General features: G+C 41.7%; 1 protein-coding gene across 11 annotated transcripts in view; it reads left to right on the forward strand.

Moving 5' to 3' along the window:
* tnrc18 (trinucleotide repeat containing 18) overlaps positions 1-13779 on the forward strand; it is a 179791-nt gene that overhangs the window by 114389 nt on the left and 51623 nt on the right. For all 11 annotated transcript variants that reach the window (XM_087997943.1, XM_087997941.1, XM_087997949.1 and 8 more), the window contains 3 exons: positions 1551-1926; positions 4446-4745; positions 8927-9130. In XM_087997943.1, the coding sequence (XP_087854069.1) occupies positions 1551-1926; positions 4446-4745; positions 8927-9130 (880 nt within the window). The remainder of the gene's footprint in view (positions 1-1550; positions 1927-4445; positions 4746-8926; positions 9131-13779) is intronic.

The raw sequence follows: 13779 nt of genomic DNA on the forward strand, positions 1-13779 counted from the left end.
TACACACTCAGACCTCTTTCTCCATCTCTCTCACACACACACACACACCATGCTCTCTCTCTCTCACACACACACACATGCACACACGCACAGAAAATGTACAAGGACAGAGGTAAATAATCTGGACAGACTGTTCAGTTGTATTTGCCCATGGATTATGTTGAGTTGGTTCTTACTAATCTGTAAGTTTGTTTCTGGCTTCCCTTTCCCAAATGCTTCCACTGGTTTGCAAAAGGCTCTGGGTGACTGGTTTCCTTGGAAAATGTCTCTGATTAATTGATTAAATGTCATAGTTCACAGTAACTGCTGAAGGAAAGATTAATTTGCTTTGCTTCAGGTTTAAAGTGAGTTTGACTCACTTCTGAGTATCTGGTGCAGATTCAAACCCTTCTCTGTATCTTGTTCCCAGTTTCCTGACAGCCAATCACACCTGCTGGTTGGCAAAAAGCCCTTTTCAACTAATCACCAGTGCATAGACCAATCAATTCTTTTCACCATCCAGGTATATTAGTACACAAATATACAGCTGCAGTTCATCTGAAGCTAACTGAGTTACTGCTTGTGCAAGATACTTTGGTTACTTTCCTTTGAAACCATGCACCCACCCTTTAAACATACTTGTTTAAAGCAGTCCCAACTCACTTCAGTCCACAACTTTTAAAAACATAAAAATAAAAATACACAGACCCTACACACGAAAGGAAGGCAACAGAAATCGAGGGGCTACTAAAATGGATTAAATTAAGGTAATTTACATTAACAGAGAAAATGTAACAGAGAAACTCAGGGGACTAAAAGCAAACAAACGAATCTCAGAACCTAAACGGAAAACCCATCTGATTAATTAATGAGGATTTTTTAGACTGTAACTTGTATTGCAGGTAGAGCAGTAGATGTAATATATTCAGCTTTCCAAAGGAATGTCGCTACAACCTTTGCTTCTGATGCAGTCGATTAAAAAAAAATGGGTTTTCTTTTAAGCAGTTCTACATATGCTGTTTTTATAGTTGTATTTGTTGGTTCTGTACTGGATATACAGGCATGACTGCAATGAATTGTTATAAAAGGGATGAAGAGTTGCTGGGATCTTGGAGGATGGGTTGGCATGGGGGGTGGGTGGGGGAATATAAGAGTTCAGGGCTAGGAGGCCTAGACTATATGCAAGTCCCCAGAAAACGCAGGTGGTCCTTTTAAATAGTCCACCTTGGCAATTACTGTTCCCATGATCACTTCCTTTCAGTTTAATGAGCATGACTCTATCCCAGTCCCTACCTCCTCACCTTATGAAGGTGGGATATGCCAATTTGGGAAATTTGTTGATTCAAGCTACGCTCCTTAGTAGTGAAAACCCAGCTCTAAGAGCACAAAGCTCCAAGCCCACCCCTCTAGAAAGCCACTCGTTGCTGTTCCAAGTTCCTCAATGACTAAGGGATCGATTCACTGAAGCTGTTTCTTTTGCAAGTACATCTCCTCTCCCAGTGATGCTGAGGATGCCATTTTGTGTTGGAGTGACACTAACTTCAGATCTCCTGTTACTTTGAACCCAACAGAGCCATGGCCAGATTAAGTTCAAGAAGAAGAGGAAGGTCAGTGAACAGGACCAGCTGGCAACCAAGCTGCACCAAACCCTCTCGCTAACTAAATTAAAGTCACCCTTTAAGTTTGCAGATGGTTCAACAGGGAAGCGGAAATGTGGCATCATGGACAACTGCAGGCACCTGAGCTCCCATAAGGACTTTCTGGGGAAAGACGGAAGGAAGGCGCTGCATAAAGCCATCGGCAGCTCACCGAGCATGCTCCCTTCCAAAGAAAGCAAAAGCAAAATGGCAGCCAAGGGCAGGAAGTTGGAGTCAAGTTCAAAGTTGAAGGGTAGGCTGAAGACGTCCCATTCTCCGGCAAGATCAGAGGTCAGCAGTTACTCTTACAGTAAGTTGCAGTTTTTCAACTTCAGCGAAGCAAGTAAAAACGATTCAAAATGAAGTCTGTTATTATCTGGGATGGATTAGATTACACACAGTCGGAACATTCAAAGTCTCACTAATTGTGAGGAAGGTAGCCTGTGTGTTCAGCTGAAGTCCGCAATCACGTTTCCCACCAGACCATGTTTGCTGGGTCTCGGGTGAAGTGAGATGGTGAGAACTTTTGGTTAAAATATAACCTGCGATAGGATGGAATGGCCACTGCCTTTAGTCAATACTTAAAGCAGTTTATTTAGTTGATTGATGGTTTCAGGGACTCATCTTGTGTATGATTTTTCAAGCTGATAAATGTTGATGCTGGAAGATGAAATGTTCTCCACTTCTGGCACCCAGTGCTGGCATCTCAAGGTTCCATCTGACTGTGGGTCCAGATACAGATAAAGATTTCCCCTCATCCCAACCTTGGCACAGCAATGGGGCCAGTCTGAAGCAACTCACTCTGGCAGTGAAGCTACTGTTGCAGATCAACCATCTGTCAAGGGCACTGCGTCACTTCCATTTCCTCGAAAATCAGGTTGGGAAAACTGGGTGCTTTCCATTATTGCTGAAGAACAGGTTAAAAATCCACCCAACACTCCCGGGGCATCTCAACAGCCCATTACGTTATTCCTTTGTCTTAGTACTGACAAGATGGGAGCCCGTTTCCTGCTTCGCTCTTTTAGAACATTTGCTGGAGCTTTTCTTTTGAACATTACAATCGAATGATCCGAAGTTTAAATTTAAATCGCTAAAAGTAACTTACGTAAATCCCGCGGACATTATTAGAAAGGTAAATCTGCTGCAGTCTAATATGTCATATGAATTTTGAAGCATCTCTTATTGCCTTGTCTGTATTACTTGAGAAGGGCTCAGCGTGGGATTTTAGCTTGACGAAACTGGTTAGAGTAAATTCTCACAATATGGTGCATTGTTGTCCAGGTTAGGAAAGTTTGATTGCCTTTAGTGAGTGAATGCGTTGTTCAGTGTGGATGTGGACCAGACAGGCTGGTTGCTGTGATCACTCCTGTTTGGCTTCTGTTGATCTCAGTGGGGTCACAGGAGCGTGGCTTAACATTTGGCTTCAGTTTCCCAGTGTTGGAGAGGAGGGCAGGTTAACTGAACTCAGGGCCCAATGGTTCCCTGATGAGGCCACCTAGGGTAGTGCACATGTAGACGTGCAGAGCGGACGGGCCACAGGTGACATGCACCTCACAGTGGAATAGTTGTGTGTTCCGAGTTTGTTGAAGATTTTGGGGAGGGGTGGGGTGGTGTCAGGTATTATCGAAACATGACCCTGCCCGCACTGGGGAAGGAGAGAACACAGAGTGAGACAAAAGAAGCAAGTTGCCTATGCTGAACTGGTAAATTTAGCCTGTAGTAAGTAGTTTGGGAATCAATAGACAATAGACAATAGGTGCAGGAGTAGGCCATTCAGCCCTTCGAGCCTGCACCGCCATTCAAAATAATCATGACTGATCATTCCTAATCAGTATCCTGTTCCTGCCTTATCTCCATAACCCTTGATTCCACTATCTTTGAGAGCTCTATCCAACTCCTTCTTAAATGAATCCAGAGAGTGGGCCTTCACTGCCCTCTGGGGCAGAGCATTCCACACAGCCACCACTCTCTCTCGGTTTTGCTTATTTGACAGCCAGCTGGTTTGCAATGCAAGTGAAGCCAGCAGCTTGGGTTCAATTCTCACTCCAACTGAGGTTAATATGAAGGGCTCTCCTTCTCAACTTCTCCCCTTGCCTGAGGTTGGCAACTTTACCTTTAGTTGTGGACATACAATTGTTATTTGTAATTCCTAGTTTTTACACAACAGGTTAGCAGACGAAAAGGTGTAGATTTCATATTTTAAAAAATGATGATAACATTAGATTTACTGATTCAGTCAGCTTCTGCCCATCACACTACAACAACTTACATTTAGATAGTATCTTGAATGTAGTGAAACTTCCCAAGATGCCTCATGGAAGCACTATCAAATGGAATTTGGCACTCACCTGCATAAGGAAATATCAAGAGAAGTGGTCAAAAGCTTGGTCAGTCGGGTGAGTTTCAGAGGAGAGCTTGCTGGGGGCAGAGAGAGTTCAAGAAGCAAATAGACTTTCTGAGGGAGCTCTAAAACACTGAGCTGAGAAGGCACAGCTGTTAAGAAGTGATTATTGAAAATTGGTGATGCATGAAAGACCAGAATGAGAGGAGTGTAAGCATCTCTGAGGTTCTCGAGGAGATCACAGAGATGGGGGGTGAGTAAGACATTGGGGTGATTTGAAAATGAATGAGAATTTTCAAATAGAGATTGTAGACAATAATGTATTGTCACTTGGAGGGCATCAGTCACCTGACTATCTGCAATTCCTTTTTTGAGTATTTGGCAAATTGAGGAAGCCTGGTTGCTTGATTTTTATGTTTCTTTACATGGTGCTGTGGTGTGCAGACGCTTTGAGGAGTGACACTGAGTGCTACCTTTTACCACTGCAGATACTGACACAGAGGATGAGGAGGAACTGGTAAAGGATGAATGGCCGTTGCAGTCCACCTCAAGTATGTCCGAGCGATCAGGCTCCAAACTGAAGGCACCTGCTCTCTATGGCATAATATCAAAGAAAAGCAAGGCTTCACTGGGCACAAAGCAGGCCAAAAGACTAGCGTCTGCCACTGGGACTATCAGATCACAACGAGCAACCGACAAGAAAAATCTGAAGCACTTTGCCTTGCTATTGGAGGAAGCCGAGGGTGGATCTTCCTTCAGTGACAGTTCGGAGGACTCATTCAATCAAGGTTAATAGAAGTAAACCTCAGGTGTTGAGAGCAAATGATGGTGCAAAGTAGTGACCATCTGGAATTTGGCAGGTGTAGGCTGCCCTTTTCTAACTGTTGTATTAAATATTGGCTCTTTTGGAGCCTGTGTCTAATTGGCTAATTCCTAAGTCCTTCCTTCCTACCCCACCACCCCCCTCCCATCCCCCCACCCCTTGGGATTGGCCTCTTGAGAGGCTTCACTGAACCACTGGAATTGTAAATTGAATACTTTGTGTGTGTGTGTGTGTTTTCCCAATGTTTGTATTGCAATGTGCTGCCGAAGCTTAATTAAACATGTTCATTTCTTTTTTAACTAAATGAGCGTGCTTTGTCTCTCTTGCTTTGCATTTGCTTTTAATTTTTTTTTAAATATATAGTCTTCTTCTAATAGATGAAAGGGCATTTCACTTCATCCCCACTTGCAATAGAACTCTCTATTATTCAGATATCCCTTTCATGTTTCTAGGAAGTGCATTGATGTTGGTTATCTGTCTTTATTTCTTAGAAGCTTGCTGGTATTGCCTCCTCTAGTCTCTAATATGTCCTTGAATGTCCAATAATTTCGCCATCCTTTTTTTGTGTTCGTTTCTAGATTTTCTGTTTTCTAGTTCAAACTGTTTCCAAACCCACAAAAGAAATGTGTGGAAACATCACAGCTTGAATATTGTCCTCAGGAGTTGATTGGCATTTTCTACTTCATTTACTGAAGCACTCAGCAAACTTAAAATGAGACGCAGAATAATATGTGATAGTGGGAAGGGAATCATGTGCAGGAGTACTCATTGGTTTGGCAATGGTTGAAATCCAGTGAAGGATCTAATTAGTATCAAAATGTAATTGGCATCGAGGTTTATAGAGCCAGTATGAAGCATAAAGAGCATTTTAATATTGGTTATGTGTTAAGAATATGTGGGAGTGAGTGTGGTACAATTTTTCCAATTGTTGAAATAAAATCCTGTTGCAAATTGTCACCGTCCATTCTGCTTGAACCTCTGGAGACTCCAACGTTTTCAAACGCTGGTTTCCCAGATACTTTCAAACGACTGACATAGCAGACTGGTGTCTGAATACCAAAAAATGTGCTGCTTAATACTGCTTCCTTAAGCATGTTCAATCCTATTTAAATGCAAGCCTGTTACTAACATTCAAAAGCAAATTGGAATTTCCAAATGTTGTTCATAATTTAATGGTTCAGATTTATTCTTGGGGTGTTGGTATAATTTAGTGCAACTGTCTCACCAGTTGTAAAACTATGTAATTGTTTGAAAGCTTGATGACTGCCTTATCCCGTCTGGACAGGGTGAAAGTTTATATGTACTGTTTTTTTTCAACAAAAAAAATTGTACAAAACAATTTAAAGAAATGAACTTCTATAAACTGTATGAATACCTTAAAGTTCTGTTATGTTTTGTTTTAATAGTGTTGTGCTATAAAAACTCAGGGTGGTATTCCTCTTTTTTTTAAAATTAAACTCAAATGGTAGGTGTAAAATAATTATTGCCCACTTTGTACCAACATATTGTGCCTCCCATCACGAGCCTGTTTCAGAACACAGACATTCCAACTGTTTGATACAGGAAGGAGATTGTTGAAACATTTTCTTTTGTTTTCAGAGACAAGTCCCTTATATGTCACAGGGCAAATCCAATTTACTGTGAACAATGGGATATTCAACAAGATACACTTTTTGTATCAGGTCAGTTGTTGGAAATACCCACTTTCTCAGAATTGGACTTGCATTAGGACTAGGTGGAGACATAACAGCAAGCAATCACATGAAATTGTAGAAGGGTAGTACTCATTGCCAGAAGCAGTTCTGTTTTTTTTAAATGGCAATGGTCAGCGGTATGGGCTAGACATCTGAACAAGGCTGAGCAAAAGTTAGGGATCGGTATTGTGTTGCTTTCCCGTGGTGAAAGGCAACAGGTTATCATTCAGTAATCAAAATAATAATCATAACAATACTGGGAGTATCACTCTGAGGTCAAGGTGGGGCTATTTTAAAATTATGGTTATCAGGAAATGTTAAAAGGTTAAAAAAAAACATTTCTTAAAGGCCCGAGTCATATCTTTTGCTCATCCAGTTCTGTGAGGTTGACAGATCCTGAATCTTTTTGTTATCTTTTTGATATAATATTTGGAATATAAACTATTGATGGATCTTCATGGGGGAAGCAGTGCCAATTATAAATAATCCAGTGGTCTTTACTTCATCCCTGCTCCCGGTTGCAGCCCAGGGTATATCGAAATCCATTAACACCTGGTTGTATTGCTACATCTTGCATCTGCCAACAAAATCAATAGGCTCTTTACTAGAAAGTGTCCTTGCTGTGGCAAAGGAATTGATGGTTTCTGGTGGTTCTGTCTTAGGAGAACAGTCCACTCTACTTGGAGGTGAGGTGTGTGGGGGGGGGGGGGGGGTCAAGTCAGTGGATCAATTTAAAGAATTCTGTTTGAATAAGACAGGATGTTTGCTAACTTGTGAGCACAGGAAATAAATGAGTAGGTCCACTGGATTTTCATATAATTGGCAATGGTATATTGAAAGTGAAGTTGCTTTTTCTTGGAATTTTTGATATGTTGCCTACAAAAGGTCAGCAAAGGTTTGCCCTGGTATTGTTGATAATGGGCAAGATCTGTTACTAATTGCCTTAAGGGATATTTGGGTAATAGGGTTCTTTATGGCTGTCCCCTAATGTCCAGTACTAAAACAATAACCTGGCTTTTCTAGAATGCTCGCTTTCTCCTTGCAGCTGCTTGACACCCCTTCACCTTTGACCCCTATCCATGATGCTTGAATGTCTATCGGTATCTTGCATTGCTCTCATGCTGCACTAAGAAGCAAAGTGATTGGCTGGGAGTAGGGCAGACACCACGCAGTGGGGTCACTTTCCATGGCAGCAGAACCTTGCATTGTTATGTAGGTAGGAACACCACTTTTCTTCATGTAACTTTTGAACTCTTGACCACTGTCCTTGCCATATTTGTTGTTTCTTTTTTTTTAATAAATTGTACCTGTGACGTAGTTAAATTTAAATGTTTTGGGGAGAAAAAAAAATCCCATTATGCTGTTGCAATTAAAGATGTTGTTATGTGATAAAATAGGTAAAATTGTTACCATGACAACAAAGGACCCAAAACTGTTCGAAGTCTGCCTACACACAGCCTGCTTTGTACACAGTAGGCTCGCTTGCTTCTACAAATAAGCTGTGAATTGATTTTCTGAGTGCTCATTACTCAGATGCAATCTTTCTTTAACATACTTACATTGCTCAATGCCTCCTCGAATAACAAAAGGTGCTGCTAACAATCGGCTTTCTCGCTTTACTTATCCCTAACCAATCTTGCACTGTTCAGTAGAGGTGCACACTGTTTGTAACATTCTGGCGCAAAGCCATCAAAACAAAAAAAAGTTAACAAGTAAATTCTGATTGAGACTGGTGCAAATAGTTTAAGCTATTGCATAAAAACAGAAAAAAAAATAATATCGGTGTATCTGCTTGACAGTACATTTGAATGTAAAGTATTTGTAAATTTAACCCTTGGACTTCTAGTCCATCTTCTGGCTTCTAACAGTCAAAGGGTTAAATATGATATACAGGATGGAAATTTCTTTACACTCAGTTATTTTAGAGCATTTATTTATTTGTAATGATGAACTGTGCAGCTTGTTTGTTAGAAATGTGGGTTGGAGGAGTGGAGAATGTTGGCTAATATATGCAAATGGACTTGTTTTATGAGGTCTCCACAGTGATGAAAAGTTCTGAGGTTGAAAGGAAGTTACCATACACTCTGAACACCAGTTTCAATCATCTCTGAGTGAGGAATGGTTCATCTTTTCACACACTCAACATCTCGTTGCTCTCAGTATCCCCATCCATTTTTAATTGTGAATCAAGTTACCTGTTAATGTGCAAAATGGATCGGAAATTCAAATTTCTTGCTCTTGAATAATCTGAAGAGCTTCAAATTTATCACCCCTTTCTTAATGTTGTAGGGCCAAACAGTTTGTACTCTGGTCTTTCAAGGATTTATAACCAATTATAAAACCAAACAGAGATCAAAGCACAAATGTGGGTCATTCTCCAGTGTTTTCAACCCAGACTCTTAATGCGCAGGTTGTTTTTATTGTCAGTAACTTACTACTTTTTTCAATGTAGATTACACCTCTGAAGAAGAGGATTATAGGAATGATTGCAGTGATGCTCTTTCCTCACCAGTCCTGGATGAGAGTGGTCTCGGCCTACTAGCCAGGTTTGCAGCCAGTGCCCTGCCAAGTCCGGTTATGACACCACCATTATCGCTTGTTCAGCTTGAGGCCAAGCAGAAAGCCAAGAAGAAAGAAGAAAGGCAGAACTTGTTGGGTGAGTGGATCTTATTTGTTGTAAATTGACTGACCATCTAGTCACTTGAGAACAAGAGTTGGATTTAGTTTTGCTAAAATAAGGCTGACGAGTTAACTCTACTTTCTTTGGTTAGTGTAAGTGATATGAATTCTGGTCATAATGCCAACTTGCTCACAAACCAGTATGGCAGATCAAATCTAAAATGAAGCCTTCTGTTTGTTTGTGAGGAATATGAATCACTGTTCAGAAACTCAACTCGGCAGGATTTGCTTCTGTTCTGTGACTGTTTTAGAAAGATGAAATATTGAAACAATTCAGAGAAAGAAATGCTATAACTCTAGTACGTCGGATGGATCAATTTTTGTCCAATGTGTGCAAGAGGGTTTCCTGACACAGTATGTCGAAGGGCCGACAAGAGGGGAGGCCACACTGGATCAAGTACCTGGTAATGAATCAGGCCAGGTGTTTGATTTAGTGGTAGATGAGCACTTTGGAGAGAGTGACCTTAATTCAGTTATGTTTAGTTTAGCGATGGAAAGGGATAAGTACATGCTGCAGGGCAAGAGTTATAGATGGAGGAAGGGCAATTATAATGCGAATAGGCAAGACTTAGGAGGCATAGAATGGGGCAGCAAAATGAAGGGGATGGGGACAATCGAAATGTGGAGCTGGTTTATGGACCAGGATTTTGCATGTCCTTGAAATGTCTATCCCTGTCAGGCAGAAAGGAAGTGATAAGGTAAGGGAACGTGGTTTACTAAAGAAATTGCATCTCTTGTTAAGTGGAAGAAGGAGGCTTATGTGACAATGAGACAAACTGGTTCAGATGAGGTGATAGAGAGTTACAGATTGGCTAGGAAGGATTTAAAGAGAGAGTTAAGAAGAGCAAGGAGAGGACATATGCAGTCTTTAGCAGGTAGAATAAAAGAGAACCATAAATCTTTCTATGGGTATTGAAGAATAAAAGGATGGCTAGGGTAGGAATAGGGCCAGTCAAAGACAGAAGTGGGAAGTTGAGTGTGGACTCTGTGGACATCAGAGAGGTGCTCAGTGAATATTCCTCATCTGTTTCACTCAGAAAAAGGAGAGTATTGCAGAGGAGAAGAATGGGATACAGGATATTAGACTAGAAAGGATCAAGATTAGTAAGGAGGAGGTGTTATCAATTCTAGGAGTGAAAGTAAACAAGACCCCTGGGCCAGATGGGGTTTATCTGAGGATTCTCTGAGAAGCTAGGGAGGAGATGTTAGTGCCTTTGGCCTTGATCTTTGAGTCGTCATTGTCTACAGGTTTAGTACCAGAGGACTGGAGGATTTTTGTGCCCTTGTTCAATAAGGGCAGTAGAGATGACCAAGGTAATTATAGGCCAGTGAACCTTATGTCTGTTGTAGGAAAAGTTTTGGAGAGGATTATAAGAGATAGGATTTATAATCATCTAACAAGCAACAATTTGATTGCAGATAGTCAACAATGTTTCATCAAGGGCAGGTCATGTCTCACAAACCTCATTGAATTTTTTGAGAAGGTGACCAAGCATGTGGATGAGGATAGGGCAGTTGACATGGTGTACATGGACTTCTGTAAAGCCTTTGATAAGTTTCCATATGACAGGCTGTTGGAGAAAATGCAGAGGCATGGGATTGAAGATGATTTAGCAGTTTGGATTAGAACCTGGCTTTCTGAAAGAAGGCAGCAAGTGGTGGTTGATGAAAAATATTCAGCCTGGAGTCCAGTTACTAGTGGTGTGCCACAAGGATCTGTTTTGGGACCACTGCTGTTTGTCATTTTTATAAATGCAGGCATAGGTGGATGAGTTAGTACATTTGCAGATGGCACTAAAGTCGGTAGAGTAGTGGACAGTGTGGAAGAATGTTGCAGGGGGATTTAGATAAACTACAGAATTGGCCTGAGAGGTGGCAAATGGAGTTTAATGCAGATAAATGTGAGGTGATTCACTTTGGGAAGAATAACAGGAAGGCAGAATACTGAGTCAATGGAAAGATTCTTGGTAGTGTGGATGTGCAGAGGGATCATGGTGTGCATGGACATAGATCCCTGAAAGTTGCCCCCCAGGTTGATAGTGCTGTTAAGAAGGCATGCAGTGTATTAGGTTTTATTGATAGAAGGATTGAGTTCTGGAGCTGTACTGTCATGCTGCAACTATACAAAATGCTAGTGCGGCTGCACTTGGAATATTGTGTACAGTTCTGCTCACCCCATTAGAGGAAGGATATGGAAGCATTGGAAAAGGTGCAGAGGAGATTTACCAAGATGTTGCCTGGTCTGGAGAGAAGATCTTATCAGGAATGGCTGAGAGACTTGGGTCTGTTCTCATTGGAGAGAAGAAGGCTAAGAGGGGATTTAATTGAGACATACAAGATGATCAGAGGATTAGATAGGGTAGACAGTGAAAGTCTTTTTCCTAGGATGATGACATCAGCTTGTACAAGGGGGCATAGCTTCAAATTGAGGGGTGATAGATTTAAGACAAATGTCAGAGGCAGGTTCCTCACTCAGGGAGTGGTCAGGACGTGGAATGCCCTACCTGCCAATATAGCTAACTCAGCTACATTATGGAGATTTAAACAATCCTTGAATGAGCATATGGATGATGATGGGATAGTGTAGGGTGGGGATAGTGTAGGGTGATGGACTTAGATTAGTTCACAACATTGAGGACCGAAGGGCCTGTTCTGCGCTGTATTGTTCTATGTTCTATGAAAGGTTAAGAGAACGTGAGTTTATCCATGGTACTCCATGTGAGATGTGGTATAGGAGGGCAGCCTCCTTCTTTGCAGCAGTCTGTTCCATGTGTGTGATGAATCAACGAACTTTGACCCTATTTGTGGATGTGCCAAGGGCTGTTAGGTGTTTCTAGTCTGGAAAGCTAGTGATGGATAGAAATGGAGCCTTGGCACGTCGATGAGCATTTATTTACAGAGACGTGTTTTGGAAACATCACTTCCAACACTTGGACTTTCAGGCTTGGTTTTTGTTCCCTAGTGAGAGTAAGAAAATGTCACAGTTCACCCCAGCCACTGAGGGAAACCTTTCACCAAAAGATGGGCTCCTTGTCCCACAGGGGGGGCGTAAGGGATGGAGATTGGCTCACTGAACCTGGATGCAAATTGGAGGCAGCCACAATGACTGCCGAGGGCTGAGCTATTCAAAAGCCTGCCTCAGTTCTCTTAGACGTTTTTTCTCTGTTGTTTTGTTAAATACAAGGCCCTCTCCTCTAACCCTAACCCAAAACCTGTACATCCTCCTCACCCTTTTCTGATGAAGAGCTCATGCTCAAAATGTCGACTCTCCTGCTCTCCGGATACTGCCTGACTGGCTGTGCTTTTCCAGCAACACATGTTTTGACTGTGGTCTCCAGCATCTACAGTCTTCACTTCTCCACTCCACCCCTACCCCTGGCACCATCACCCACTCATCATACCTCGTCCACTCAAGTGTATGCTTACCCATTACCCCCTCCCCAGCCATTGCAATGATCACCCATGCCAGTCCATGCCGCAACCCATGACCTCTCATAGCCTCCATGCCAACCTAATACTCAGCCCATGTTTTCTGATAGCCTCTGAGCCAACTTAATACCAACTCATGCCCACCCACTCATCATACATTGACCTTCCACCCTTTGTACCAACTCACCCAGTCCACCATGGGAAGACCTCAGTAGAGCTATTGACAAAATAAAGTTAACATCTAGCTATCAATTCCAACTGTCACTAGAATTTAAAAAAATTCATGAAAGCATATTGAAATCTTTGAGAGACCATCAGTTCTTAATCAGATATCAACAAACAAGCTTCTACTCATAATCCCAAATCAAAGACAGCCAATCCTTTAATAACCTCTTTGAGCTACAAACAAAGTGTGAATTGAAGATTCCTTACTCAGATAATGGGAGAATGTGGAAAGCAGCCAAGCATTAATAATAACATAATGACCTCAGGCAAAGACAACAAGCAGACATTTTAACTGCTAATTCAGATGTTTTCAACTCAACTGACTTAGGCAGCCTATTTTTGTTTAATTTTAAAGGGCTGGGTGTTTAGCTAATTTTACAACTTTGACAGTTCTGTAGATCTTACCCACTCTTTAAAAGAATTTACAACTGCTCTAAAGACTGGTAACTATCACACTGCAGATTAAGTCCCTTGATCGAACCTGCTTGAGTTATTGTCATAAATGTGGGTGGGACATCTGGATCTTGGTCTGAGCTGCCATATAAAAAGGTCCCTAGAATGTCCGCAACTCTGCAAATGATCAGGTCTCACTCTGCTTCTATATCAATAGGATCAGGAGTGAATCCCTAGCAAATGCACACCACCTTTCTACAGGTAACATTGGGAAGCAGCTATATTCAGCTTTCCCACATTAAGAATGTCAAGCATTTCCAAGTCAAGCGACTAACTGGCTGAATGTAAAAGCTGCCCATAATAAAGGCTGCTTGAAACTCACTAATCGAGACAACCTAAAGGGAATCTTGTCAGAGTATATGGGATACTTCCATTTAGTGGATGAGGGACTGAATTCAATAGCAGAGATGTAATGCCGGAAGGATATAAGACACAGAACAGACCCACAGCGAGAGTTTTGTGTACAGTTGTGGTGACTACAGTACAGGGAGGGCAGAATTGTTCTAGAAACAGTTCGGA

Source organism: Chiloscyllium plagiosum, unplaced genomic scaffold (assembly GCF_037043375.1).
Source record: "Chiloscyllium plagiosum isolate Xiang-an unplaced genomic scaffold, Cpla_swu_hap1 HiC_scaffold_20, whole genome shotgun sequence".
In the NCBI taxonomy this organism is placed as follows: domain Eukaryota; kingdom Metazoa; phylum Chordata; class Chondrichthyes; order Orectolobiformes; family Hemiscylliidae; genus Chiloscyllium; species Chiloscyllium plagiosum.